The sequence below is a fragment of the Hylobates moloch genome, unplaced genomic scaffold (genome assembly GCF_009828535.3).
Source record: "Hylobates moloch isolate HMO894 unplaced genomic scaffold, HMol_V3 SCAFFOLD_6, whole genome shotgun sequence".
NCBI classification, from domain to species: domain Eukaryota; kingdom Metazoa; phylum Chordata; class Mammalia; order Primates; family Hylobatidae; genus Hylobates; species Hylobates moloch.
This window is the reverse complement of record NW_026652281.1, coordinates 86,462,120-86,490,043: the sequence shown is the minus strand read 5'-3', so window position 1 is coordinate 86,490,043 and position 27,924 is coordinate 86,462,120. Positions and strand designations below refer to the sequence as shown.

The 27,924-nt window shown below is 51.9% G+C and overlaps 1 protein-coding gene across 1 annotated transcript in view; it reads left to right on the top strand.

Moving 5' to 3' along the window:
- ZNF423 (zinc finger protein 423) overlaps positions 1 to 24,108 on the top strand; it is a 365,642-nt gene extending 341,534 nt beyond the window's left edge. Inside the window, exon 8 of the mRNA XM_032157297.2 lies at positions 23,411 to 24,108. Coding sequence (XP_032013188.1) covers positions 23,411 to 23,440 — 30 coding nt within the window. The 3' untranslated portion in view covers positions 23,441 to 24,108. The remainder of the gene's footprint in view (positions 1 to 23,410) is intronic.
- The last annotated feature ends 3,816 nt before the right edge of the window (positions 24,109 to 27,924 follow it).

Here is a 27,924-nt window from a genome sequence, read left to right as displayed (position 1 = left end):
GAACTTCTGGGATCTTGGAGCTGCGGGTCACTGCCTGCCAGGGCATGTCAGAGTTCACAGCGCGTATATGTGTACACGCACATGTCCTTGATGAAGCCGGTTTTGGGGTATTGGACCAGCGCCACGCCCTGGAATCTTGAGTCCCTCATTGACAAAGCCAGGGGCTGCAGGAAGTGATTCCGTGAGCTGGGCCCGTGGTGGCAAAGCAGCCAGCCCAGCGTTGAGCGGGCGCATTTAAAGGATTAGCTCACGCTGTTTGCTTGTGTGTGCCTAATCATGCTGCTTCCAGCTAAATGATTACAATTGATTAAAAGCAGAGCTAGGTATTCTAACAAGCAACCCGGAGCCCTTCCGATAGGGTGAGCTGGGCTCTGCCAGGCTGGGTCCTGGTACCCAGCCAGAGGGAGAGCTCTCTGAGACAGGGGTGGGATCTCAGCTCCCTTAGGACCCTTCCTTCCTAGCCCTTGAGAACATTTGATTCAGCCCTTGCCCTGATTCCATTTACTGAGTACCTACTCCTGGCACCACCTCAGGGGCCTGAGACAGAGCTGGGAACAAGGAGACAGGGTTTCTATTCTCATGGAGCTGACATGCTTTGGGAGACACTGATGATAAGTCGGTAAATATATGAACTAGGGGATTTCAGAATGTGAAAACGCTGTACTGTGATGGAGAGTGGTGTGTGTATGTGCATGTGTGTGTGTGTGCGCGTGTGTGTGTGCGTGTGCGTGTGCATGTGTGTGTGCGTGTGTAGTGTGTGCGTGCGTGTGTGTGTGTGTGTGCGTGTGCGTGTGTGTGCGTGTGTGTTGGGTGGTCAGGAAAGGCTGGCATTTCAGCTCAATCCTGGAGGTTGCAGAGCCAGTGTGGGGAAGAGCTGGGGGATCCTCCAGGAGAGGGAAGAGCCAGTACCAAGTATCTGAGGCCCAAGCAGATTTGGGTTGTTCATGGAACAGAATAAAAAGGCAGAGGGACTAGAGGGGCAAGCAGGACAGACGGCCATTGCCTTCCTGTGTTATTCTCCTGGGCTGGCCTCGCATCGCCTACCCAGTGAGATCAAGATGGGGCTTCCTAGATGCATGTACACCTGCCCATCTGCCTGCAGGAAGTACCCTTTCTTTCTCTTAATGCATCAGCCCAGCTCCAGTGCCTCCTCCCCTGAAAAGCCTCTCTGATTCTCCTTCCTTTGGTTTCTCCAGCACTTGGTTTAACCCCCCTGATTCCTTTGGCAATATGGATTGTGAGTCACTATGTCTACACCAAACTCTCCACTCTGATGTGAATTTTTGGAGAGTGAAGACACCCTTTGCCATCCATCCATCCATCCCCATATGTGTTAACGTATTTTTTGAGCTCCTAGAAAGTCAGAAAGAGAACATAAGCAGGAAAGGAGGAAAAGGAAGAAGGGGAAACCCACAGATTCCGGGAGCCCAATTTTAAAATCCCTGGTCCTTATAAGATGGGTAACCAAAGAGCCAGTTTCCTTGTCTCTTTGTACTGCTGCTGTTGGATCCAGCCAGATAATTATAACCAATAATAATTAAAAATCAAAAGTGCTCTAGGCACATACTTAGCATTTGACTCTGGCTGCGCTTTCTGTGAGTAGCAGCATCTTCCTCCTTCCTGCTTTAGAGATGGCCCAGTCCTTGTCAACCTGACTCCTGCCGGGAGACCAGGGCCCAGATGGGCGTGGCCTGAAGTTGCTGGCTGACACCCAGTGGTGGTTCCAGGGAGTGAGAACCTGTTGGTCACGCTGGAGTCAGCCACTTGTGAGGCCAGGAGCCTGGGGGAGGGCTGAGAGTTGGGCTGGCTGCTGACCCCCCAAAGTCTCCCCATCCCCATTATTTTCTTTTTTATTTTTTTGAGACAGAGTCTCACTCGGTCACCCAGGCTGGAGTGTGCAGTAACACGATCTCGGCTCACTGCAATCTCCGCCTCCCGGGTTCAAGTGATTCTCCTGCTTCAGCCTCCCAAGTAGCTGGGATTACAGGCGCCCACCACCATGTCTGGCTAATTTTGTATTTTTAGGAGAGACGGAGGTTTCACCATGTTGGCGAGGCTGGTCTCAAACTCCTGACCTCAAGTGACCCGCTTGCCTTGGCCTCTCAAAGTGCTGGGATTATAGGTATGAGCCTCCGTGCCCAGCCGCCCATTATTTCCTACTGCAGATGTTGTATTTCTCTGGGCTCAGTTTCCACATCTGTTACGTGAGGTAAGACCTGCTGCTTCGGGTTGTTGTGAAGATGGAGTTCGCATGTGTAAAGCACTTTATAGCACTTAGGATATAAGGATTGCTGAGGGTCATTGTGGCCCTTTTCCAATAGGATCACTTTATGCTTCCTGCCTTCCCCACTAGGGCAGGAAACCAGAGCCCAGCACAGCCTGAATTCTACTGAATGTGAAGCTCCATGCTGTGGAGCTCACAGTCTGGCCTCAGATGCCAGCCCTGCCACCAAGCAGCTCCATGACCGTGAGCAAGTCACTGGCCTCTTGCTTTCAGGAGACCAGGGTTATTGAAGATCCCTTCTTTGTGGGGTACTGGGGGAGCTGAAGGCAGTGATGTCTGAAAAGCTCCCAGCATTGGGTCTGGGTCAGAGTCAAAGGTTGGTGAGCCCCAGTCATTGCCCTGCCTGTGGTCTGGAGTTGGTGGGCTTTCTGTTAATGCGTTCATTGACTCATTCAATCAATCATGTGTGGACGTGCTCAAGCTAGCCTGCAAGTGTTTACTAAGCACCTGATCTGTGCCAGCTGTGCATAGGTGCTGGGGACAAACAGAGGCATAGACTAAGCCCCTCACATGTTGCAGGGAGGGGAGAGTAAGCTAATAAGGACAAACAGAATATTTCTTATGTGTTTGTGGAATATAATATAATATGATGTAATATGGTATAGTATATAATATAGTATAGTATAGTGCTGCATCATACCATATCACTCATACTATATACTAAATACAACATAAGTGCTACACACAACAGAGCCGCACAGTTGGGCCCCCATGTGACATCAAAGGGCACTGTGGAGCCTGAGCTTTGCCCTTGCTCCCTGTAAGTTACTGTGTTACGAGCACAGTTGGTCTGTGTCTCTAAGCCTTGGTTTATTTACTGTCAAGTGGGGCAAGGGTGTTCCCAACCTAATAAGGTGTGGCATCATCATCATCATCATCATCATCACTGTTGTCATTGACATGATTATTATTGCTGCCACCACTGGAGGCAGCTATGTCTCCTGAGGGGCCATGTGTGGCAGTTTGGGGTCTGCCTTGGGAGAAGGCTGGGGTGGACACTGACGACACTCCTTGTCCTCAGAAGGCCCAAGGCACAGGCCTGAGCCCCTCACCCCAAAGTAGTACAAATGAGACAGCATTTCCTGAGTGCTTACTGGGAACCTGACTGTAAGCCCTTCATGTGGGTAGCCTCTCAGGACCTCACGCATGAGGTCCTTGTCATAGATGGGTAAACTGAGGCTCCTCATGTGGACATAGCTGCCAGCAGGGAGGAGTGTGAGGCCAGGCAGTCTGACATGAGTGCCTGTGTTTGCAGCCCGTGGGCTGAGGCAGTGGGGTTGGAGACGACTCTCAAAGCCCTTAGAAGCCACGGGTAGGTTTCTGGGTGCAGGGGTGTCTGAGCGGGCCTCACCTCCCAGCGAGGCAGGCATTCCAGAGGGTGACATGGAGGCTGCATGCAGCTCCCGGGGCATGATACTGTCACTGGTCTGGACAGCGCTGGGTGAGCAATGGCTTCTCCCTGGTCACCACAGAGGCGCAGTGAGGAGTGGGCACCAGAGGGGTAGTGTTGAAACAGAAGTCTGTGCCCAGCTGTGCTCAGATACCCTCGTGAGACTTGAGGGTCAGCTCGCCTGAGCAATGAAGTGTGTGGAGGCCCAGGTGGGGACTGGGGGCCTCCCCTCAAGGCCCAGCTCCAGGCAGAGATGGCACTTGGAATCAGCCTCCGGCTGCCTGTCTGCCCATTGGAGCCTGTCATTCATGCCCTAGGGCGGGGGGCCAACCAACTTTAGAGGGCACCATGCCATCTCGACAGATGGGCACGGGGGAGCTGCCAGGAGCCTCAGGCCAGTGGCCATTGTGTGTGCGGCGAGCCGACCCCCTCCCCAGCGCTGTCTCAGCCGGGACCACATGCCTTCAGTTTCTTAGTAACAGTGACAACACTGTGAGTGGCGGCGCCTCACTGGCTCCACATCCACAGAGGTTTGCACCCTGCAAAGCCCTGCCCCGCATTGACTCAGACAAAGAGGGAGCCTCTCAGACGGGAAGACATGGGGCCTGGGGGCCTGAGGGGGTGACCCCAGACATAGACACAGACACAGACACTCCTTTCAGACCGCCTGGGCTCACAGCTCTGCCGCCCTGGCAGTTCTGCCCACGTGGGGAGCCTCAGTTTACCCATTTACGACAAGGAGACACACTCATGTGAAGTCGTAAGAAGGTACTCATGAGAAGGGCTTGCTGTGAGGTCCCTAGCAGCACTCAGGAAGCACTGCCTCATTTGTACCGCTTTGCGGCGAAGGGCTCAGGCCCGTGTCCTGGGCCTTCTAGAGACAAGGAGCACAGTCAACGTCCACCCCCCAGAGATGAGGTTTGGGGGCCTCAGAGTTGCTTTGTCAATGTAACCTTGGGCATGTGACCTCCCTCACGGTGACTCACTGTCATCACCTGGACAGTGGGCTGCCAGTGCCCCTCTTGGAGGGTTACTGTGGGGATGCAGCATCATGCTTGTGGATCATTGAGCATGATGCCTGGTCCCCTAGGAAGGCCACATGGAGGAGGCAACATCGGGGTGGAATTGGCAGAGTTGATGTGGATATCACTGTCCCTCTTTCACAGATGGGAGAAACAGGCTCAACAGCGAGTTTAAGCCACTCACTTGATGTCGTGTCCCACAGCTGGTAAGTGGCAGAGCTGAGCCTGCAACCCTGGTGGTAAGAGGCAAGGAGGAGGTGAAGGACGTTGGTAGCACTACCACCAACCAGGCACTAAGGGAATCCTTTTGCCTTGATTTTCCCATTCTGAGGACAAACCTATGAAGCCAGTGCTGCTGTTATCCCCATTTCACAGATGGGGAGACTGAGGCATAGTTGGGCAGAGATGAGATTTGAACCCAGGCAGCCTGAACATACAGCCATTGTCCTAACACCAAGGGCAGGATGTTTTGTGTTGCAGCACTCCATTTGTGTCAGAACTTTCTTGATACAGCAGCCTGTGATCCTGACTTGTTGGGAGTGGGGCTGGCTGCCTGCATCAGGAGGCTGGGGTCTGGCATGACTGGGGATGTCTTAGCCCCCATCAACGAGAGACCAGGGTGCTCTGGGTGGAAGCCTGGATTGTACTCTTTGGTCAAGCAGGAACAATTACTAATGACATTTGCAAAGAAATTAATGATGAGAAATGCAAGTTGGCATTTCAGGAGCACCCGTCAGCAGCCGTGTGCCAATACTCATAGGAGAGGCGAGGTGCTGGGGGCCGGGCATGGGGAAGAGGAGATGGCAGAAAATTAATTTTGCTGTGTCAATAATGAACGTGGCTCCACTCATTCTGCTTCTGAAGTTTAGACAGAATCAATCATGGACGGACTGGGGCTTGTCCGGGGCTGCATTGAGATTCACTGTGTGGCTGCATTATGAGCAAGGGAAAGGGACAGTTTCAGTTTGGTGTCTCCTTTAGGCATCCCAGGGGACAGCAGGGATGGGAGTGGCAGGGAACAGTGAGAGGGAAGGAGGTAGTCATCCTAGGACAGGGCCATTTGGGCTAAAATCTATGTACCACCTCTTACCGGCTAGACAACTTAGCAAGCCGCTTTGCTTTTCTGAGCCTCAATTTCTTCATCAGTCAAACGGGAACAACTGGGAGAAGTAAAGATAATATATAAAGAGCAGAGAGTCCAGTTTCTGACACATCGTAGGAACTCAGTATATGGGAGCTGTTGCCTTATTTCACGGTTGTATTTTAAGATACACAACTTTCCTCCTTAGAGCCTCTCTTATGTTAAGTTGCAATACCTCATTTGTGTGCTGTAGTTTAATTGGTCATATTTTTTGTTTGTTGTGATACATAAAATACTGGAGCATCTTATGCTCTTTGGGGTTCTAGGGTAAATAAAATACAGTGTTGGTGTGAAGCGTGGTGGAAGGTGAGGAGCAAGGTGCTGAAATTGTCTAGGGCAGGGAAGGGATTTCCAGTAGGATAAGGAACCATGCCTGCCCCTGCCCTCCCTGCCTTCAGGAGCATCCAGAACAATCTAACCCGGTCTCTCCTTACATACGGGAGAAGGTATGCACAAGGAAAAGTCACTGTTTTTATAACACTGAACATTTTTATAGAGCAGAGGGTGAAAACTCACAGTCCATGGACTAGGGATTGTGGAACTTTTAGAGGGTTGTCTGTATTTTATTTTCATTTTTTATTTTTATTTTTAAGAAAGAGAATCTTGCTCAGGCCGCAGTGCAATGGTGTGAACATAGCTCACTGCAGCCTTGAACTCCTGGGTTCAAGCAGTACTCCCACCTCAGCCTCCCGAGTAGCTGGGACTACAGGTGCACACACTACACCCAGCTAACTTTTTCATTTTTTGTAAAGATAGGGTTTACTATGCTGCTTAGGCTGGCCTCAAGCAATTTTACTGCCTTGGCCTTCCAAAGTGCTGGGATTACAGGCATGAGCCACCGCGCCTAGCTGGTTGTCTGTATTTTAAAACAGAGAATTTCCATCATCATAAAGCGTCATTTGGCTAGTGCTTTTTGAGTGCCCGGCATTGTTCTTAGCACTTGTAGGCATTAAAACATTTGATCCTCACAATGCCTCTAATATGAAGACAAGCAAAATGAGGCACAGAGAGGTCAACTAACCCCCGAAGGCCTCAGAGCTGGTTAGTGCTGGACCCAGGCCACCAGCCACGGATTCTGTCCTCTTCACCACCACACTAAAAGGCTGGATTTATTGATTTTTCTATAAATCAGGCCTGGCAGCCCCTGGCCGACATTTCTGTGTGACCCCCTTTGGATACTGGGATGTGCTTCCTGGTTCAACACAGCCCACACCTGGCCTTCCTTACCTGGCTTATTACCAGCTTGCACTGTGAGTTTGTAACCCCTGTTGAAACACTTCACAGTTTGCAATTATTATCTCATTGGTGCCTCTGCAACCTTCTAGGGGCCACTAGAAATGCTCTTGACTCTCACCGTTTTGTAGACTTGAATACAGGCTTGGGACCTGGGCGTTAAAGTAGGATACTGGCAGGGAGAAGTGGGGCTTGTGGTGGGAGTGTGGAATGTGTTCTACTCATTTGGGTTTGAGTGTTTGAGCGGAGGAGGCAGGTGAGGCTCTCTGCTTCCTGCGCAGCGACCAGTTTCCCAGCTGAGGCCACACCTGGAGGTATAGTCTAGACAGCTGCAGCCCTGAGCTGTGGCGCCATCTTTGTTTCCTCATCTTTGCCTCAGAAGCTGCTGCATCAAAAATGTGGTATTGGCCAGGCATGGTGACTCACACCTGTAATCCCAGTGCTTTGGGAGGCTGAGACAGGAGAATTGCTTGAGGTCAAGAGTTTGAGACCAGCCTGGACAACATAATGAGACCCCGTATCTACCAAAAAATATGTGGGATCATCCATGTTTTTTAGTTGACAGAGATGACAAAGCCCTGTGTTTAGTATTAGTTATGACCCTATTAAGTGTCTATACAGCATTTTACATTTGTAAAACCTTTTACATATGTTATCTAACTTGAAGCTTCTAACAAGGCAATGAGGTAGATATTATTAGTCTTACTTTTCAGGTGAGTGAAGGAGTACTTAGAGAAGTGAGTGACTTGCCTAAAGTCAGAAAGACAGTAATTAGCCAAGGCAAGATTTGATCTCCAAAGCCCATTGTCTTCTCATCAACTCGTTTACCGTCCTACCCACTTATTTATTCATGCACTTCTCATCAACTCGTTTACCGTCCTACCCACTTATTTATTCATGCACTCCTCTTCCTCCCACCATTCATCCATTCAGCTACACATTTATCCATCCACCCACCAATCCATCTACTCATCCATCCACTCACCAATCCATCCACCCATCCATCCATCCATGCATCCATCCTCTCATCCATCCTCCAGCCACCCATCCACTCATCCATCAATCCATCTGTCTATCAATCTATCACCTACCCATTCATCCACCTACCCATCTCTCCACCTATGCATCCACTCACCAGTCTGTCCACCGATCCTTCCACCTATCTATCCACCCACCTTTCCATCCATACATACATCTGTCCATCACCTACCCACCATTTCATCTATCCATCCATCCATCTATTCATTCATCTACCCATCAATCTGTCATCCACCCACTCCTCCACCTACCCACCTATCTATCCACCCATCCACCCACTCACCAATTCGTCCACTATCCATCTTCCACCCACCTATTCCTCCATCTACCCATCCATCCATCTGTCCATCATCCGTCTACCATCCATTCCCCCATACCCATCTACCCACCTATCCATCATTTATCCATCCATCCATCATCTATCATCCAACTCCCTATCCATCCAGCTACACATTCTTTCACCATCATCACCCTCCAGTATTGAGTGTGAGGTACGTGTCAAGAACCACACAGCTTTTCCGATGCCTTCTTCATGTGCTCTTAATTTCACACTTCACTGTTACCTATCCCTCTCCTTACTTTAAAACTGTGCATATACCTACACGCACACACATACACACACACATGAAAGCACACACACCCCTCTGGTGAGATGAGTGGGATGGGACAAACTGGGGATATAGATAATTCTTGGTTTGCATCATGAAAACCAGTGACTTCTGCCTGGTGATAGAAGGGGGGGCACAGGGTGGACCCACTTGATCATTGTGGGGCAGGTGTCTGGGCAGTGACAATGTGCCCACTGTTTGGTTGGAGGCTGGGTATGTATGAGAGGGCAGACAAGGCATTTGAAGCCACAGCATTCTTCAGCCTCATCAGTGGGACCAGCTTCCAAAGAGTGGGCAGCCCATGGAGCCCTGCCTTTCTGGGTGACGAGATCACCCTTTGCTGGGTGCCAGGTTGGACCCCCTCTCTGGACTGGCAAGGGTGTACACCTACGTATTTCCCAAGAACCGTCACAATCATAAAGTGTAATCGGTCTCAGCTGCAGTTTTGCTCACTGGTGCGTGCACACGATTTATCACAGCAAATGAGGTCCATCCTTACAAGCTTCTGCCCTGCAGCCTGGGGGTCTGTCAGCAAGGGGGCTGGGCCATGAGGAGCTGGGGGCCGTTCTTGGGGGTTGATGGGCCATGTTTTCTGAGGAGGCCCCCTCAGAATATCCACCAGAACAGTTCTTAGTCTGTAGGACTTAATTTTCTAGAAATGATGAGGATGTACAAAAGTTTTCCTTTTAACCAAAATTTGGAAGAAAGTAGAAATGGATACGATCAAAGTTTCCTTATATCATTTGCAAATCCTAAAAGCACTGGGTTAGTTTGGGGACCTGAACATATGTGTTCTGTATAATTAGTGACCGTGTGACCTAGATTTTCCAGTACAGTCCTGATTTTAAGTACTCCATCCCAGCTCTTGGCTGTTTGTCCTGATTTTTGGTTTGTGGAATATGGTGACTCTATGTGGATCTCGGTTTTCTCATCATATTTTGATGAATAAATATTTAAAGTGGTAAAGGCCTGCAGAGTCAGAAAAAATTTTTTCCCACTTATTTTTTTCCAACCTGGCAAAACATGTCATGTGTAGGTGTGCCCTGTGCTCACCTTCCTGACTCCCACCTGCCCTGCCAGAGCAAACACAAACACTTCCTTCCTGCAGCATTTGTAAACCGTCAGGGTCCCCTTTGCTGGACTGGCCTATGACTGCAGGTGAGGCCTTTCTGTAGGGGAAAGAGCTCCCAGTTCCACGAGTCTCTTGAGGTCTTCTGCTCTTCCAGTAGCTGGCACTGGGAGCCACACTGTAGACAACAGTGGACGGCTCAGCCCCAGCAGCACAGAGAAAGCCCCTCTGCTTGCGCTCAGCTGGTGGCATGTTGTCCTGGGATGCTGTGGCTCCCTCCCACCCAGCTGAGGATGTCTCAGGCTGCTGTGATCTGTGCACCTTCCAGCCAGGAATGTCGCTGAGTCTTAGCTATTGGTGCAGCAACGCTTTCTCTTACCTTCTAAGATCCTGCCCACTTTTTTGTTGTTGGTGGTGGTGACAGAGTCTCACTTTGTCACCCAGGCTGGAGTGCAGTGGCACAATCTCAGCTCATTGCAACCTCCGCTTCCTGGGTTCAAGCGGTTTTCCTGCCTCAGCCTCCGAAGTAGCTGGGATCACAGACACACGCTGCCATGCCCAGCTAATTTTTGTATTTTTGGTAGAGATGGGGTTTCGCCATGTTGGTCTCGAACTTGTGGCCTCTAGTGATCTGCCCGCCTTGGCGATTACAGGGATTACAGGTGTGAGCCACCATGCCTGGCCTGTTTTTCATTGTAAAAATTCACGTAGCATAAAATTTACCATCTTAACCACTTTTAAGTGCTGGTTCAGTGGCATTCAGCACATTGACACTGTTGTGCAATCATCACCACCATCTACCTCCAGAACTTTTTCATCTTTCCCATCTGAAACTCTGTTCCTGTTAAACATTAACTCCCCATTTCCCCTTTTCCCAGCCCCCAGCAGCCACTGTTCCACTTTCCGTCTCTGTGATTTGGCTGTTCTAGGCACCTCGTACAAGAGAAATCATATAATAATTTATTCCACCTGGCCTAGTGTCCTCAAAGGATCCATCCCAGCTTTAAGAAAAAGGTATAACCTGCCCTGGGCATGGCCGGGGCAGGGGTTATGGGGAAGACAGTGGAGCGGGGCAACTGTATTTTTTCTTCTTCTCCCTTGACCCTATCAGTGGAGGCTTGGCTTTGCTACGGTAGCTTGCAGGCTGTCATTTCAGAAATATTCGCTGAGTTTTTACCAAGTACAGGCTCTGAGCTGATGGGGTACAGTGGAGAGCTGAGACAAGGTCCCTGTCTTGTTGCACTGATGGTGTCATGAGGGGCAGTTGGCCATGGTGCGTCAACAACCAGCTCACTGCAAGTTGCAGGACATGCAGAGTTGAAACCTTTGCAAGGTGCAGAGCGATGCTGTGATGGGAGTCTGTGGTCAGCGGACAGGAAGCCTGCTCCAGGAGGATGGCTCCGATGTGGAGAAGCCCCAGGAAGACCGGGGTGTGGGGGTCACTCTGGATAGCGGGAGTGCTGCTGGGAGGGGGAGGGGCTTCCGGGCTGCGGTGTTTGGGGGCCTGGCAGAAGGTGGTGGCTGAGGCTGGGGCCAGCGAGAACCAGACCATGGAGGGCCATCTGGGCTGTGGTCAGAGTCCGGATGTGTTCTGGGTGTGGGTGGGACCCGCCCGGGGGTTTAAAAAGCAGAAACCCTTCTACAGCTATGCCTCCTCGAGGAGACAACCCGGACTGTGCTTCACGTTGTTTTCTCAGCTTTCCTTTGCCAGGAAGGGGGCCTTCAAGGGGCGCTTGCGTCCTGGGCAGGTGGGGCTGCTGGAGGGACCCAGCAGTGGGGTGAATGTGGGGCAGATTAGCCGCACAGGGTGGGGAGACAGAAGGCCAAAGTAACAGTAACCGGCCTCTGACCACTTAGCAGTACACAGTTAGTGTCAGGACTGGGATGTGTTTGTGTGTTTCGGGTTGGGGGGATTCGAGGGTATCCATGAGTGTGTACCTGCATGGGGTTGTGGGGTGTCCATGAGTGTGCATGGGATTATGGGGTATCTGTGTGTGTATGAGTGTGCATGGGATTGTGGGGCATCTGTGGGTGTGTGTGTGCACACACGTGCACATGGGATTGTGGGGACCTATGTGTGTGGGCACATGGGATTGTGGGGTATCTGTGTGTGGGGAGGGTGGGCACATGAGGGGGGTGGGTGTGTGTGTATGTGTGACTAGAGTATTTGTGTGTGTGCATGCATATAGAGTGGTGTGTGCACAGTAATAGGAACGCTGCCTTGGCAGGCTGCTCTCGTAAGCACCCCAAGGGGCTGCCCCTCTACCATGCCTGGCCTCTCCTTTTCCCCATGGGACACCGTGGAGGGTGGAAGGGAGGGATCTCAGGTCCTTTGAAGCAAGGAAGGTGTGGGGGTTACTTATGGTCCAGATTCTTGAATGCAGTCATGTGGCAAACTCTGGCGCTGGTCTCTCCAGATGGCTCACGGACAACCCCCGAGACAGCCGTGTTGAGCCTCCTGGGTGGCTCTAGGACAGTGGGAATTTCTGGTCTCCTTACATGCTCCTTGGTCTCCCAGATTTGCCAGCACCTGGCGCACCCAGAAACACTTGGGCTGGCTGGGTGGGAATGCCCATGAGGCAGAACCCAGGACATATGGATGGTTCTGTCTTAACAGAACTTCATCTTCTACCCTTACCCTCTTCGTCAGAACTTAACCACACCGAGTCCCACATCCCAGCCCCTTGGGTGAGGATTCAACTAATGTTGGGCTATCTGCTGCCTAATGACGCCACTCCCCACCTCACTTCAGGGTGTCTGGGGCTTCTAGAGGCCCTCACCAACCCCAGAGGTCTCAAGCTGGTGGCCCGAGGGCCAGATTCAACCTGCAGATACGTTTTCATGGGCTTGCATAGTGCTTTAAACATCAAGAAAGTTTATGGATTTATTTTACTTCCTTTTTCCCCCAACTTTTTCCCCCAACATGTATTCCAGGAATACATGTGCAGGTTAATTACATGGTTATATTGCATGCTGCTGAGGTTCGGGGTATGACTGAATGCATCACCCAGGTCGTGAGCATAGTACTTCATAGGTTGTTTTTCAACCCTTGTCCCCTCCCTCCCTCCCAGCTCTTTTATTCCCCAGTTTCTATTGCTCCCAACTTTATGTCTGTGTGCACCACAGTGTTTAACTCCCACTTATGAGTGAGAACATGTGGTATTTGGTTTTCTGTGTCTGTGTTAGTTCACTTAGGATAATGGCTGCTAGCTGCATCCATGTTGCTGCAAAGGACATGATTTTTTTCTTTTTTATGGATGCATAATATTCCATGATATATATGTACCACATTTTCATTATCTAACCCACTCTTGATGGGCACCTGTGTTGGTTTCATGTCTTTGCTATTGTGAATAGTGCTGCAGTGGACGTATGAGTTCATGCTTCTTTTTGGTGGAATGCTTATTTTCCTTTGGATGCATCTGCAGTAATGGGATTGCTGGGTTGAATGGTAGTTCAATTCTTAGTTCTTTGAAAAATCTCCAAACTGCTTTCCACAGTGTCTGAACTAAACTGCATTCCCACCAACAGTGTATAAGCATTCCTCTAAGAAGGTTTATATTTTAAACAAATCTAAATTTCCAGTTTTCTTGCAAAAACAGAAGCAACACTGGGCCTATATTCGCATGTGGCAGTCATTGCCTAGAGCTGACAAGTGCTGCCTCTTCTTGACAAAGTTTGAGTTCTTGGGGCTGACACAGACCCCACTAGGTCTTACTGCTTTGCACCTGGCCTGGGCTGCACTTGTCCATGGTGTGAACCTGACAGCACCCACACTCTAATCTTGAGGCCTCCATCCAGACATGCAGTTCCATGTGGTCAGAGGAATCCTCCCCACTGCAGACAGATCTCCTGGAATTCACCCGCTCTTGTTCATGACATAAACATTTTCTGAGCACCGGTACCCCTGCTGACAGGTGCTTCTATCTTCCCAAACTGCTTCACGTGCGTGATCTTCTTTGACCCACACTAAGAGCAACAGATATACTTTGAAGTGAACCCTTTTTTGGTTTTGAGAACCCGTCCACCCAATAGCCTTTTTTTTTGAAATGGGGTCTCACCCTGTGGCTGGAGTGCACTGGCATGATCCTAGTTCACTGCAGCCTCGAATTTCTGGGCTCAAGTTATCCTCCCACCTCAGCCATCCGAGTAGCTGGGACTACAGGCACACGCCACCACACCCACCTATTTTTTTTGTTTTTTTTCGTAGAGATGGGGTTTCACCGAGGCTGATCCACTCACCCAGCTCCAGTGCCATTTTTTATGGAGTTTCGTCACTTCCGCCCCGGGCTCTTCTCAAGGCTTTGCAAGAGGTGCACTTGATTGGATTCCTGGCCCAGCAGCATCAGATTGGGGCCCCATCTTTTAGGTGTCTGATTCAGGCTCTTTTAGGGCAGGAGACTGTGCACTAATTCATATTTGAGATGAGCTGTCCCATGGGGGCCTGGTTTCAAACAGGCTGCTGTGGTTAGAATAGCGTTTGCAGTGGCCACAGGTTGACAAGATCAGTGCAGCATTTCTACGCAGGAGGGGGCCAAAGATCACAGAAGTGAACTTGTGGTCACCTGGCACACTCTTGCTAGGACCCCTGATTTTCAGTCCTGAATCTGCTGCTAGGTACCGTGTCCCCAAGGGGCTTAGCCACTGGGTACTCCCACCTTCTTTGGAGAAACAGCGGCAGTAGTTGGGGGTCACATTAACTCAGGCCTCAGAGTCAGGCATGGACTCTGTTGCTGAGGAGGAGCAAGTCTATAAGCAGCCCTGGAAGCATTCCATCTTCCTTTGCTTGTGACAACAGCCATAAAACTCTCGTTTTCCCTTGCATGGCTGCTATCTAAAGTCTCACCGCTCATCCGATTCTCTGCTCACAAACAGACTGACGGGGCCCATTTGCATTCTGAAGTGCAGCTCCCCTGAGTTCCCTGTCCCTCCAGGCAGGTATTATTAGTCCCCTTGTTTTGTTGGGTGACTCTGAATGGGAGCCTGTTTATGGGCTGGGTTCCTAATAGAAGGCTTCGGTTCCCTCCTAATAATCTATCCCCTGGTGGGTTTTATTTCCAAAGTACAGCAGTACAGAACCAGCCCCCTTGGGAGTTTATTGGGCTTTTCTCTTCCCCACAATATTTTCTCCCACGTTTTCATGCGAGGGAAGAGTTTCCCGCTCATGGAACTGATTGTTGACCAAGCCACCTGCTTTGGTCTTTTGTGTCCTGGCAAGAGGGGATTCACAGAAAGTTGGGGGCACCCTTCTCCCCGCCTTGGCTCCATAGAGCATCTCGAGAACACGGAAAACCCGGATCCAGTTGGCACCAATAAAAGGAGTCTGGGTCAGAGGCTGTGTGGATGTGGCTCTTTCTCAAATGTTACCCCAGGTGACTCGGGTCGCTGCATCTGCTTCTGCTATTGGTTCGGCAAGGAAGCTGCAGAACCCCCACCCCAAAGCCAATCCCCTTGCTCCTTGGAAGTTGGAATCTCCCTCTGGGCCGGGAGTTCCGGATGAATTGAGGCTCTCACATGAGAGACAGCTTTCCTGGCTGAGCGTTGCAACACTCATCTCCTGCTGCTCCGGGGTGGCAGACGACAGGCTGTCTCACTGTCTGGGAGGCAGGGACGGGAAAACCTCACGCACATCCCGTGCATGGAAGAGCTGCTGCTCCCTCTGCCATAGGACATCTCAGGGCTTTGTCCAAGGCCAGTGGGCCACCAACTTCACTCTGAGGCCAGGGATGGGTGTCACACCCACTCGGGCAAACCTTGCCCTGCACTCTGCGTAAACGAGGCAAACCTCGGCTTGCTGGGTGGGGGTCATGGGAGAAGTGAGGTGTGTCCACGTCATAGCCTGGGTCCCGGGGGAGTGGCTGTGTCACAGGGCAGGCATTTAGAGGGAACCTTGGCCATCACTCACTCCTAATTTTAATGACATGCATTAGCTAAATTGTGTTCTGAGTATTCATTCGGCGCTGTTTATGGTGTGCTCTCGAGTACGCTTACCGTTTGTCAGAAGTGCAAACTAGCGAACATATGAGCCTTTAAGACAGGCCATCTGTTCATCTTAGACCCTTGGACGATTGTCAAACGCTTCTAAAAATAAGTGCTCACAAGCAGAGAGGGGCTGCCCAGGTGATACACAGCAGATAGGGGAGGCAGGGCTGCCTGTATCTATACCCTTCCCAAAGGGAAAGAAATAAAGTGTGGGGGGAAAGGGGAAGGTTTTCCAGTGAACAGGGGATGGGAGCAGAGGGAAATGATGGGCGAGAAGGACCTGCTGACACACCTTTTAGGCTGGAGGCATGAGCTTCTCCCTGTGTCTTGCCTCTCCTGTAACTCCACAGCTCAAATACCTTCAATGGCTCCCCATGGCCCAGATTTAAGGGCAAGCTGCCTCATCTGGCATCAAGGATCCTCATCAATAAGGCCCCTGTCTTCCTCTCCAGGCTGGTCTTCATGGCACACACCCTGTTCTTCTGCCAAGCTGAATTATTCATTGTTCCCCCAACATATGCTGCACTTTTCACATCTCACAGGCAGAACAGTGCGGTGGTGAAGAGTGGGCTCTGCAGACAGACTGCATGGGTTGCAGACCCAGCACTGCCATCACCAGTGGCAGGACCTGGGCCTCTCTGCGCCTCAGTTTTCTCATCTGTAAAATAGGGATGATGAGAGTATTTAATGCACAGGGCAGTCATGAGGCTTAAATGAGTTAATATGGGTGGAGGTTAAGAATGGTGTCTGGCACACAGTGAGCCTACCATCAGTGTTAGCAGTGATCATGATCGGTGCCATTCCCACCTTCTTGCTGTTGTCCGGGGGTTCACTCTGCCTGAAAAGCCATCTCTCAAGCTCTCACACACATACCTAGTGCAAATCCTCACCTGGGCTGTCCTTAAAGGGCAGCTGAAAGGCCAGCTTCTTCCTTAAGCATCTCCTATCGGAAGTCCTCTCTCTATAGTCCTTAAAAGGCCAGGATTGTGCCTCACTTGCTCTCTTCCGTCGATTGCACAGGGCCAGGAGCCTTGTTTGCTAAGTGAACAAATAACGGGACCCAACTTCACCCCTGCCAAGCATGAACATGGCTGCCACCTCAGCCTCAAGGGCTACTTCTTCCCCTGGAAAGGGAATCTCTCAGGGGTTAAGGCGCATTCTTGGGCTTGGCCCCAGCTCCTGGAGAAAGTGAGTTGTAAAGCCAGCCTTGTGAGAGCCACTGTGGCTGGAACCTGCCAGGGAGTGGCCAGTGGTGGGCAGTGGGGAGAAGGGGGATTGGCCACAACCTCTTTCCCAACTGGAAATCATAGTGAGGTGATGTGCAGGCCAGGTGGCTCTGCAGGTGGGGCCGGGAGAGCAGGGTGGGATGCTCTGGGCGTGGGGGCTGAGTGTTCCTGTGCCTTCGTGTGCTGTAGGGACTCAAAGACTCAAGGGCCAGAGCCACGGCCTAGTCTCCGGAGAAGAGCCAAGCCTTCTTTTTTGCCTCTTCAGGGTCTTCAGGGTCTATGAGTTTGGCCATTGTCACCCTCACCATGAAACTGTGAGCCTCTTACAGGAGGGCACTGGAGCTTCTCAACCTGTCTGTGCCCAGTGGCCAGCCCAGGGCCTGACAGACAGAAACTCAGTGAACATCTGTGGAAGAAATGGATGGATGGATGGATGGATGGATGGATGGATGGATGGATGGATGGATGGATGATTAGATGAATAGATGGGTGGATGGATGGATGGATGGGTGGGTAGGTGGATAGATGAATAGATGGGTGGATGGATGGATGGGTGAGTGGATGGATGGATGGATGAGTGCACACCTATTCCATCCCCCGTGGAGTCTTCCTGAGGCTGTCCTCCCCTGCAGACATGGCATTCTGTTCCTGAGGGTGGGGAGGAGAAAGCAGTGATTTGTGGGTACAGGGGTTCTAGCTGGGGGGATTGTGGGGAGGGGATAATGACGCCTGTTGTTCCAAGGGCAGGACCATCCAAAGTTCAGCCATCTTGGGAGCATTCTTAAGACCTTGCCAGCCCTTTGGACACCCAGAGGGGAAGGGGGAGGGGTACAGCTGGTCAGTCCATTAAACCTCTATGAGGCCTTCACTATAAGCCTCAATCATACCTGGTCCCACAGAAGTGGCAGGGAGCAAACAGTCCCTCTGCCATGGAGCATGCTGCCAGGTCAGGAAGACCAGAAGACCTCATGCCACAGAGCACCCTGCCGGGTCAGGAAGACCAGCGCAGACACCACTGTGGAGATCTGTGGAGCATTTACTGTAGCCAGACTGGGACGCATGCAGGCATTAGCTCCTGAGTCCTCAGGGCATCTGTACTAGTCTGTTTTGTGTTGCTATAAAGAAATACTTGAGGCTGGGTAATTTATGAAGAAAACAGTTTTATTTGGCTCACAGTTATATAGGCTGTACAGGAAGCAAGGTGCCGCCATCGTTTCTGGTGAGGCCTCAGGAACCTTCCAATGATGATGGAAGGCAAGGGGAGCTAGTGCGTCACATGGGGAGAGAGAGAGATTGCAAGGAGGCACCAGACATTTTTTAACAGGCAGATCTCATGGTAACTCATTACTGCCCAGAGGACACCAAGCTGTCCGTGAGGGATCCTCTCCCATGACCTAAACACCTCACACCAGGCTCCACCTCCAACACTGGGGATCCCATTTCAACATGAGATTTGGAGGGGACAAACATCCAAACCCTATCAGCATCTTAGGAAGAGGGCTGTGTTATTAACCACCCCCAAAACCTGGAGGTCACAGAACTTGCCCAAGGCCACATGGCCAGTAAGTGGCAGAGCCAAGATTCAAACCCAAGGCGTAGCCCATCTCGGCCCACTAAAGCTTCCTGCCCACCTTGGGGTCACTAGGGCAGTGGCTAGTACCAATGGGGCACTTGCTAAGGACAAGGCAAGGTGCTAGGACTTTACAGACACTGTCATCAGAGTAGCTGAGAGCCAGGAGAGGCAGCTAACAGGGTGTGTGAAGAAGCTTTTTTTGCTTTATACAGCTGGCATGCTTAAGCCCTTCACGTCTCTCCCACTTGACATGGCAATGGATAGGTATCAAAGGGAGACCAGGCAGGGTCCCATGCCTAAGCAACAGAGAATGGAGCCAAGATCTTGAGAAGCAATCCTGGGCTTCAGACTAGGGAGAGGCACACAGTGTTCCTGTTTGTGACTGTGTTGGGCATGGGGGTGGGCTGAGCCAGGGCCCCTTCTGGGGCGGGCAAAACCAGCATTGGACCCCAGCTGAACCTCTAAGGAGCCCATTCACTCTAGTGTGTGGCGGTGCTTTGGGAAGGACAGTGTAGCCACCAGGCTCTGTACTCCCGCCCGCTCCTTCCATGCACAAAACATGACCCTGGATTGGGTTCAGGACCAAGATCAGGATCATTTTGCTGCTGAATTCCCAGCAACAAGCATAGTGGCTTATTGGCTCAAAGATGAATGAACGATGAAATGAATGCTGGGCTTCTTTCCCTCCAGAGGCTGAGGGTGTGTCAGGGAACCCGTTCCTGAGTGCTTTGCTGACGATTTGCACAGAGAGGGCTCCTTTTCTGGGTCTCACCAGGACCCAGGGTAGCCCTGCCCCCAGCATAGGCAGCACACAGGTTTCTGTGCCCGGGCCCATGCCATCCCCTTGGCCATCACTGTCTTGTGTCCCCGGCCCCGTGTGCCAGGCAGAGGCTCCCAAAACAGGCTGTACCAGAAACCTCCATCCAGGAGAGCACACAAGCTCTGCCGAGTGGATGGATCGAGGCTGCAAACCATTGCTACCCACCCCCTCCTGCTCTCCCGTTTTATTTTCCTCACCTGCTTCTCTGGCCCACACCTGTCTCCCTGGCAGGCAGCGAGGCCAAGTGGATGCCAGGCCTCCCTCTAGGCATTTTCCAGTCCTTCCCTGGGCCCCTGTCTCCACCCCCAGCCTTTATGGGGGTGGGAAGTGTTCATCTGTGGGGTGAGTAGCATCTTTAAAAAACGATTTTCTTCCTTCTCTAAAGGGGCTAAATATAGCACAGGCATAAACAGAGAAAGACACATTAAGGCAGAATGCCCTTGTGAGAACTATGCTGGATGGGAAGAACTCTTTAAGAAGGTTTGCTGAACCTCCCCATGTCCCTCAAACCACAGCTTCTAGCTGTGGGGGACAGACCGCGGGTCCTTTCAGGGTTATTGAACTGTGCTGATTGCAGTGGCTATCCAGAGCTGCTCTGTGTCCTAGTGTCGGGCAACGGGTGAGTCTTGGGGACAGGGGTCCCACCACCCCCTCCGTCTGTTGAGATAACTGCCCTTGGCCTATGGAGGAGCCGGTGCCCTCCTTGGCCAAGCACCTGGGCACCTCTGTGCTCCCCACCACCATCACACAAACTGATCGGGTGGCCTTGACCAGTTTCCCTAGCTGAGCTGCCAGCTGCACCATTAATCCCACAAATGTTTGGGTGTCTGTGTCTAGCCCCTCTAAATCAGGCCCCTCGAGGGGTAGGCCCAGCTGGTGTCTTCCCCTCCCCCTCACTGTGCCAGCACAGAGCAGAGCATCCAGCAGGTGCTTAATAACATAGTGCTGAGTGAATTCTGGTGCCTGGTCCCCTTGGGGCATCAAGTTTTGACATTTCCATCTGCTGTGACATCCTGGGCTTTTGTTCCTGTCACAAAACTTCAGGGAAGGAAGTTTTATCCTTCTGTCTCATAACCCTCTAGGAGGAAGTTCTTTCTTGAGTCTAACCTCAGAGCCCCCCGCTACTGCTATTTAAGTGGGCAGGCACACTGTGGCTTTTCCTGGGGAATGGCGTAGGCATTCTGGAGTTTTCCTCACCAGTGGTCCCAGGCGTGGGTTCCAGCCTTCATCATGTCTGCACCAGCAGTGCCCCGGTGAGCCAGTGTGGGCCGTGTGTGTCACACTGACCCTGTTCTTGGCGTCCTGGCAAGAGGCTGCTTCATTCTCCAGAGATCCCAGACACCCCCTGTGCCCATGTTGGTAGTGGGTGGTCCTTGGGGGTTTTGTGGAGATCGAATATCATGTCTGGTTTTCTGTGGCCTGTGGAACAAAGTCCATGTTTGTTGGTACTCAAGGCCTCCACTGTCCGTAGGCCATGTGCCCACCAGCCTTCCTGTGACTTCTGTGCTGGGACCTGTGCCTGCATCGCCACTTGGATTCCAGGCTCCACACCTCCGTCTCTGCTGTTCTTTCCTCTTGGAATGCCCTCTCCCCTTTCCACATATCCACATCCTACCCATACATTCATTCATTTTCTTTCCATTGATTCATTCACAAATACTGCCTGAGTCTACTTTGTGCCAGGCCCTAGGAACCATAATTTGAGGACAAGAAGGAGCTGTCCATGTCTCCCTTCCTCATGTCCCCTCTCTTCCTCCTCCCTGTCCTCCCCCTAATAAAGAGTGACCCAGCCACACCAAGATAGCAGGGGTTTTTGACTGGCGGTTGGCAGGGTGTGAAAGTGCAGACCTCCAAGTTGCTCCTGGGCAGCTGTGCCTGCTGGGGATTGGAGGCCCAGGGGTATGGTCAGGACAGTGCGTGCTCAGCCCTGGGTCCTGAGAAAGGAAGTGCCACCACACTGTGTGCAGCTCAGCAAAGGAGGTCAGTCTAGCTCATGAGAGGTGCGTGGCTGTGTGGGAGGTGGGCTGCAGGTGCCTGGAGAGGTCTGCAGGGACGGGAAGTGATCCATGTGCCTAGAGGATTCTAAGAGCGGCTTGGTTGGGAGGGAGGAAAAGGGAGGCGGAAACTGAGTCAGCAGAGGCTTGAAGCTAGCAGGAGGATGGCTGTGTAGAGTGTGGATTCGGCTCCCCACAGGACTAGCTGGCTGTCCCTGCACAAGTACAGGGAGAGGTGCCACGGCTGGAGGGTGCGGGTTCCCATGGAAACCGCCTGCATCCCATCTGTGGCCTCAGACAACCTGCCTGGTGCCTCCGGGTCCCTGACACCCCCGACCGAGGTGTCAGGCCCGGCCAGCAGAGGTGGCGCTGTGTCTGGTGCAGAATGCGGGTGATTTGCAGACTCTGGTGCCCATGGGGTGCAGGCCCTGGGAAGCCTGGCTCCCCTGAAAATCCCCTTGCTCTAGTGGATTCCAGCCGTCTGGTTCAGTGCCCGGTGCTTCCAGCCTGGGTGACCTTGGGCCTGTAATTTTTGCCTTCCTAGGCCTTAATGTCTTCATCTTAAGAGGTCCCACCTCGCAAGGCTGTTGTGAGGATTGAAACAGCGGTGCCTGCCACGGCACAGAGCACGCATGCCCACCAAGCCCTGGCCGTGCGCCTGCCCGGCCCGCATGAGCACGAGGCTGTCGCTGACGCTCGGCGCTGTGGGCATCTGCTGGGAGGCAGGCGCGGGCTGCCTCTTCCCGGCTGGGAGCTCGCAGGAAGGGTCGGTGACATCACCACGGGGGCTGCAGCCTTCGCAGTGCCCGTCACGGGAAGGCGCTGCGCGGGGCCCTGCTCCGGGGAGCAGGACTGGCCAGTCTCGGCCTCGGCCCCGGCCTCCGGGCGAGGCTACTGGCATCACCTGCTCGCCCTCGCCGCGGACCCGAGCCCAGGAGAGACGCGGTGCCTCTGCTGACCCCTGGCGGTCAGCGGCACAGCTGCAGGAGTCGCCGGGCCTTGGAGGGCGCCCAGAAGGAGCCTCTCCCGGGGATCTAGGGTCCTGTGCGGCTCCAAACAGGGCCACCCTGCCCCTGGTGGATGTTGCCTCCTTTCTCCAGGTGTCATGAGGTGGAGCACCACCTGAGGCTTTGATGAAATGGGTCTGAATTTGGAACACGAACCACTGAAAAGAAACAAAAAGACGGCTTTCAGATGCCAAATCCCACCCCCAGTCTCAGGCCGCTGGCTCCTGTGAAACAGATCAACCCTGCTGGCCCCCTCTGGCTGGCAGGGGGAGGAAATGCCATTGGCTGTAATGAGAGGGAAACATTTGGCCACAGGGTCCCACCTGGGCCCTGGATTCCTAGGTGCATTCGGCCAAACTGCACTGAGTCCCTGTCTCTGGTTGGGCCATTGCCATGTGACCAAGCAGGCAGGCTCCCGGAGCCCAGCAGCAGAGGCTCCTCCCGCGTCCTCCTGCCGGGTGACCTGTCCCCTGCCTGGGCCGCAGGCACAACGGCCGCCCACTGCCTCAGCAGGCCTGTGCCCGCTCGGGTGTTTCTTGGCCGGAGAGCTGCACAGCACATCTGCTGTCTCCCTCTGCTAGGCTCGGAGCAGCCACGGGGAGGACTGAGAGTGGGATGCTAGGGCAGCCTGCAGGCGATCAGAGTTTCCTCCTCTTCATTAGAGGAAAAGGGAGATGGAGAGGTGAACAGGGATGTTTTTAATTCCTGCCTCCTCCCCGGCATTTCCCCTTTCCCTCCACCTAGCCAGTCCCCCTGGTAAGACCTGAATGGTCTTTAAAAAAAAAGCCAAAAAACAACATATAGGGAGTCCAAGTTGGCAGTAACAGGAACCTATCCCCAAGCCCCAAATCAACGTGGCGTCTTGGCAGCTGTGTCCCTGGAGCACTTTTTCCTTGTTGCATTTTGTTTTGTTATAATCGAGACGCTTTTCTGCGGCTCCCGGCGTAAATGCACTGAGTGGGAGGGACGAGCATGCTCTCCATTCTTCTCCTTCATGTGTGTCTCCTTTCTTCGCCTTTGCAGAACCACACGATGAGCCAGCACGCACAGTGAGGGATCGCTCAACAGGACACCTCTCCGCAGAAGGCTTGCCGGAGACGCCGTGGGGAGGGCCATTTGAACATTACATCCAATCAAAGTGTCATTTGCAACCCAGATGTAAAACTCTAATGATTTGGCCATGAGGCGCTGCTATTATAAGCAGCTGGAAATGAATATTAATGGCAGAGATTAAAAGTATTCCATGCTCAGTATTTTTTATTGTCCTGCTACAGCTAGTGTGCTTTTAGAGTTTCCGCCGCAGACTACATTTCTAGAGTTAGAGAAACCTGCTTTTTAAGGCTATTGTCCTTTGTTCCTTCATGTATTATATTGATAGTTTTTAAAAAAGAATTAGTGTGATTTTTTTTTCTTTGCTTCTTTTTTTTCTTTCTTGTTTTTCTTTCCTCCCCGCCCCACCTTCGGTTAACTACTTTTTAATTGCAGTTCTAGGTAATTGTGCATCGTGATGTGATTGCTTGGCTATTGTCTGAATATTTCCTTTTAATTTTTTAATTAAAGACTAATGCTTTGATTGGATTTGCCAGTTCACCGGACAGTGATTAAAACTATGTAATGAATATAATCGGTTTCAGTGCAACTGGATGGTCTGCTTTTAAATGTGACTTAATCTGACTGCAGTAACTAGTACAGTTCAATAAAGGGAATCCATGCGATTAGCATCCGGCTGCCTGGTTCTCTCCTCCCCAGCCTAGGGCCTCGTGGGGGGCTGTCAGCTCCTGTAAGGTGTGTTCCCCTACAAGTTCCTGTGGGCTTGCACACACCCTTGGGGACCTGCACACAATAGACCCTGCTCCCCTTGGGAAAGAATCGTACTAACCTAATGCATGCAGACTGGACAGGCTGGCAGTGGCCACAGAAGTCAAAGCAGAAGACCCCTTAATGATGGGGAAACAGAGGCCCAAGGGTAACGTGCAGCTTTCCCAAGGCCACGCAGCAGGTTGGTCACCATGCTGATCGCGAAGTCTTCTTGGCTTTCCCTTCAGGGTTGGCTTCCCCTGGATACAGGCAGGCGAGGGGGTAGCCCTTCCCTTGCCAGGACTCCAGGTGGCACTTGGGTTCTGAGGCACGGAGATGTGTGACTGGGGACTGCAGAGCAGAGCCAGGTAGGAGCCGCAGGTTCCCAGTCATAGAGATCAGTAGGATGTGAGAGCATTGAGACTGGTGGCCGGGGCCAGGTCTGCAGTGAGGCAGGCAGGGGCATGGGGTACATTATTTCAGGGTGCACTCGCTCTCACGGCCCCCCTACACCTGCAAGTACTGGGAATGGGTGTCCTCTTGCATTTTACACTCTCGGCACCTTGCTTATTTCACCTACTCCTGGCCGTGCTGGCATCCCAGGGCCCACCCAGCAGCCTTGGTCTCCAGGCCTCCTCCGTGTTACCTCCCACACCTCCATCATGCTGGTGCTCAGCTGACTTGCCAATCAGAGGCCGGAACTTGCATGGGGAAACTCTTCCTTGCTAACTTTTCACAAGGGGCAAGGAAATTGGTTATTACCCTCTGCAGAGCGGAAATGAAACAGGCAGACAGATTGCACCTAATTATAATGTAATACTAAGTCACGGGCGTGGAATTTGGAGCAATTATACCCATCATCTTCTAGAAGGCTCCCATATCAAGGGGCTTCTGGTGGCCTATAAGAGTTCCCCTTTCTTTCTGTCACCTCGTGTAATGTTCTCACGTGGGCGGGGCTTTCAGTTTTTCAAAAGGCATCTTACATGTGTGAATCATAGAGCAGACCCTGCCAGTAGTGGGCCATTGCCTCCTGGAAACTGAAGGCTGTGAATGCCAATTTTCAGCCTCCTGGAGACTTGGCAGTTTTTGGGGAAGACCCCAGGGTAGACACCAGTGTTCCTCTAAGTGTGCCCACCCGTGAACTGGGGCTTGGGGCCTGGGGCTGGGGCTATGTCTGAGTGAGGCTGCCACACGTCCACAGCCAGGCCTACCTTTTGGGCAGTGCTGGGACTGTCGATGGGACCAGTGTGTCCCGGGGCCTGCCACATCTCCATCTCAGGGCCCTCTCCAGCTCTGGATTTATCCCAAACCCCATGGAGCCCAGGTGAGCCCTAAGTAAGTACCAATAGAAGATTTGATTTGACGGTTGGTGGCGTAGGGCTAAATTAGTCACTGCCCCCATTAAAAATACAGCGGGGGGTTTAAGAGCTTTTCACTCCATGTGGGAATCAGCAGCGAAGCCGGCTGATGCCTTGGGTAAGGAGAGAGGCGGCCTAGGGGACCGCGAGGTAATGAGGTTTATGGCGGTGACAAGGCAGCCAGGGAACCCCACCGACTCCCCCCTCACCCTGGCCCCATTGTTCTCCGGCTGGCTCTGTCCCTGCCGCTACGGCTGAGAGCCCCTCGTGACTTTGTGTGGGGAGGGGGCTGGCAGTGGGGACACTGAGGCCCTTCCTGGGACTGGCATTCTTTACCATCAGGCGGTATTAGGGTGGGGAGCAGTGTAGGGTCATAAACCTGTGCCTTGGAGAACCTACTAACCCCTTCCAGAGGAATGGTCTGGAGCTGGGATGAGACATTTGCGTTTCAACTGTGAGGGGCCTTAGAGGGTCTCTGGGAGGCTTGTATGAAGTGATGCCTGACAAAGGGCTGCACACAGAGACCTGTAAGCAGCATGGTCGTCAATGATGGCGCCAGGCATCCTGCAGGAGGGCACCTTTTCAGCCAGGAGGGCGCGATGGAATCAGCCTCTCATTTGCATTTGGCTTTGGGGAGTGGGCAAGGTGAATGAAAACCTAAGGTTCATTGCTGCTATATTTAGATGTACAAATTATCAGCTTCTAGTGGCTCTCTGGGCAGAGGAATTTTGCCCAGGCTGGGAAATGGACCAAGACCCCTGGGCCACAGGCCCCTGTCATGGAGCACCTGCCCAGAGTGCCCAGAAGCAGGCAAGTAAGGGTTTCAGTCTCAGTGGAGAAACTGTCATGGGAGAAATCTTCTCGAGTTCCCCAGCCTTAAAGAGTGCTCCTTTTAAATTCACAGTTGCGTAATATTGAACTTTTCACCTGTTTTTCTTCCCTCCTAAGGTGTGTGTTCCTAGGGATGGAACCTGTACCTATAAATGTTCAGTAAGTAGGACCAAAACTCAAATCCATGCCTTCCTCCACTCATCCATTCAACAAGTATTTACTGAGCTGCCCCCATGTGCCAGGCACTGCACAGGGCACTGGGGATAAGGAGATGACCAGCAGATGTGGCCCCTGGTCTCGTGGAGGCCACAGTGGCACAGGCAAGCATGCCAGCAAATGCACAGCCACACCTGGTCATGAGTGCCGTGATGGCAAAGCCAGAAGCTGCCAGGGATTAATGGAGGGACCTGTGTATGAGACATAGGGGTGCATTAAGGAAGGCCTCGCTGAGGCAGGGGCTTGAGACCTGAAGAAATAAGGGAGGTGGGCAGTCCAAGAGCAGTGGGAAGAGAGCACCACAAATGCAGAAGCCATGAGCTGGAAACAAGCCAGAAGTACCCTTAGACAGGTGTATTCCTATGGAGTTTCAATTCTAGGTGGCTTAAAACAATCCCAGAGAAGTTCAGAATCTTGTCCAAGATCATACCATTCAGGATAGACTTGTGACTATAACTTGGGTGCCTCACCTTCTGGACTGGGGTGTCTGATTCCATTATTAATTTTATTATAACAATCATGATGACGACAATGAATACAATGGTATTGTACTGTACAGGAAAGACTGCTGGTTCTCTTTCTTTTCATTAATGAAGTAACCAATTTATAGCTGAGCAGAGGTTACCTTGGAGAAGGGAAGGGGCAGATTGTATATCCTATCCTTCCCAGAAGTTAGGTGTGGTCCTATTACTATTGGTAGCCATAGGTTCTATCAATAGGGTATAAATAACGGCAGTATGTGCAAATTCTAAGAATTGTCCTGAAAGCGAAGAAATGAGTTCATTCCTCCCATCTTTCTGATGGCTGGAATGTGGCTGCAATAGCTGGTGTTCCAGAAGCCATTTGAACCATGAGGTAACTTGATTACCCCAGTAATCACTTCTGGTTCCTGTCTATCACAGCTCCTGTGACATGTGGTGTTATGTATTTATTGGTATGGCTTGGAACTTGCCTTTGGAGAAGAGAGAGACACCCTACAAGGATTTGTCCCCCAAGTGCTTGTTACCCTTCAAAGCAAGTCCATGGTGCCACTATTTTACAACTTACAGGTTGATTTTGGCTCATTCAGGCTTGCCAGGAGAGTGCTCCATGATTATATACCCTGTGCAGCACTCTTGATGTCATAGAACAGGGGAAAACTCACAACACTCAATAATGGCTGAATGTTTGCCACTCTATCTTGCTTGATCTCTTTCCAAAAGCACCAAATAAAGTACAGTTTGCCATGCATGCCCCTGGCTGTCCTTTCCCTCCATGCCTCTGCTCATGGTGCTTCCTCTTGCTGGAATGCCCTTCCCTTCTCCCCCTGCCCCACCCTAGGTTAACTCCTACGTT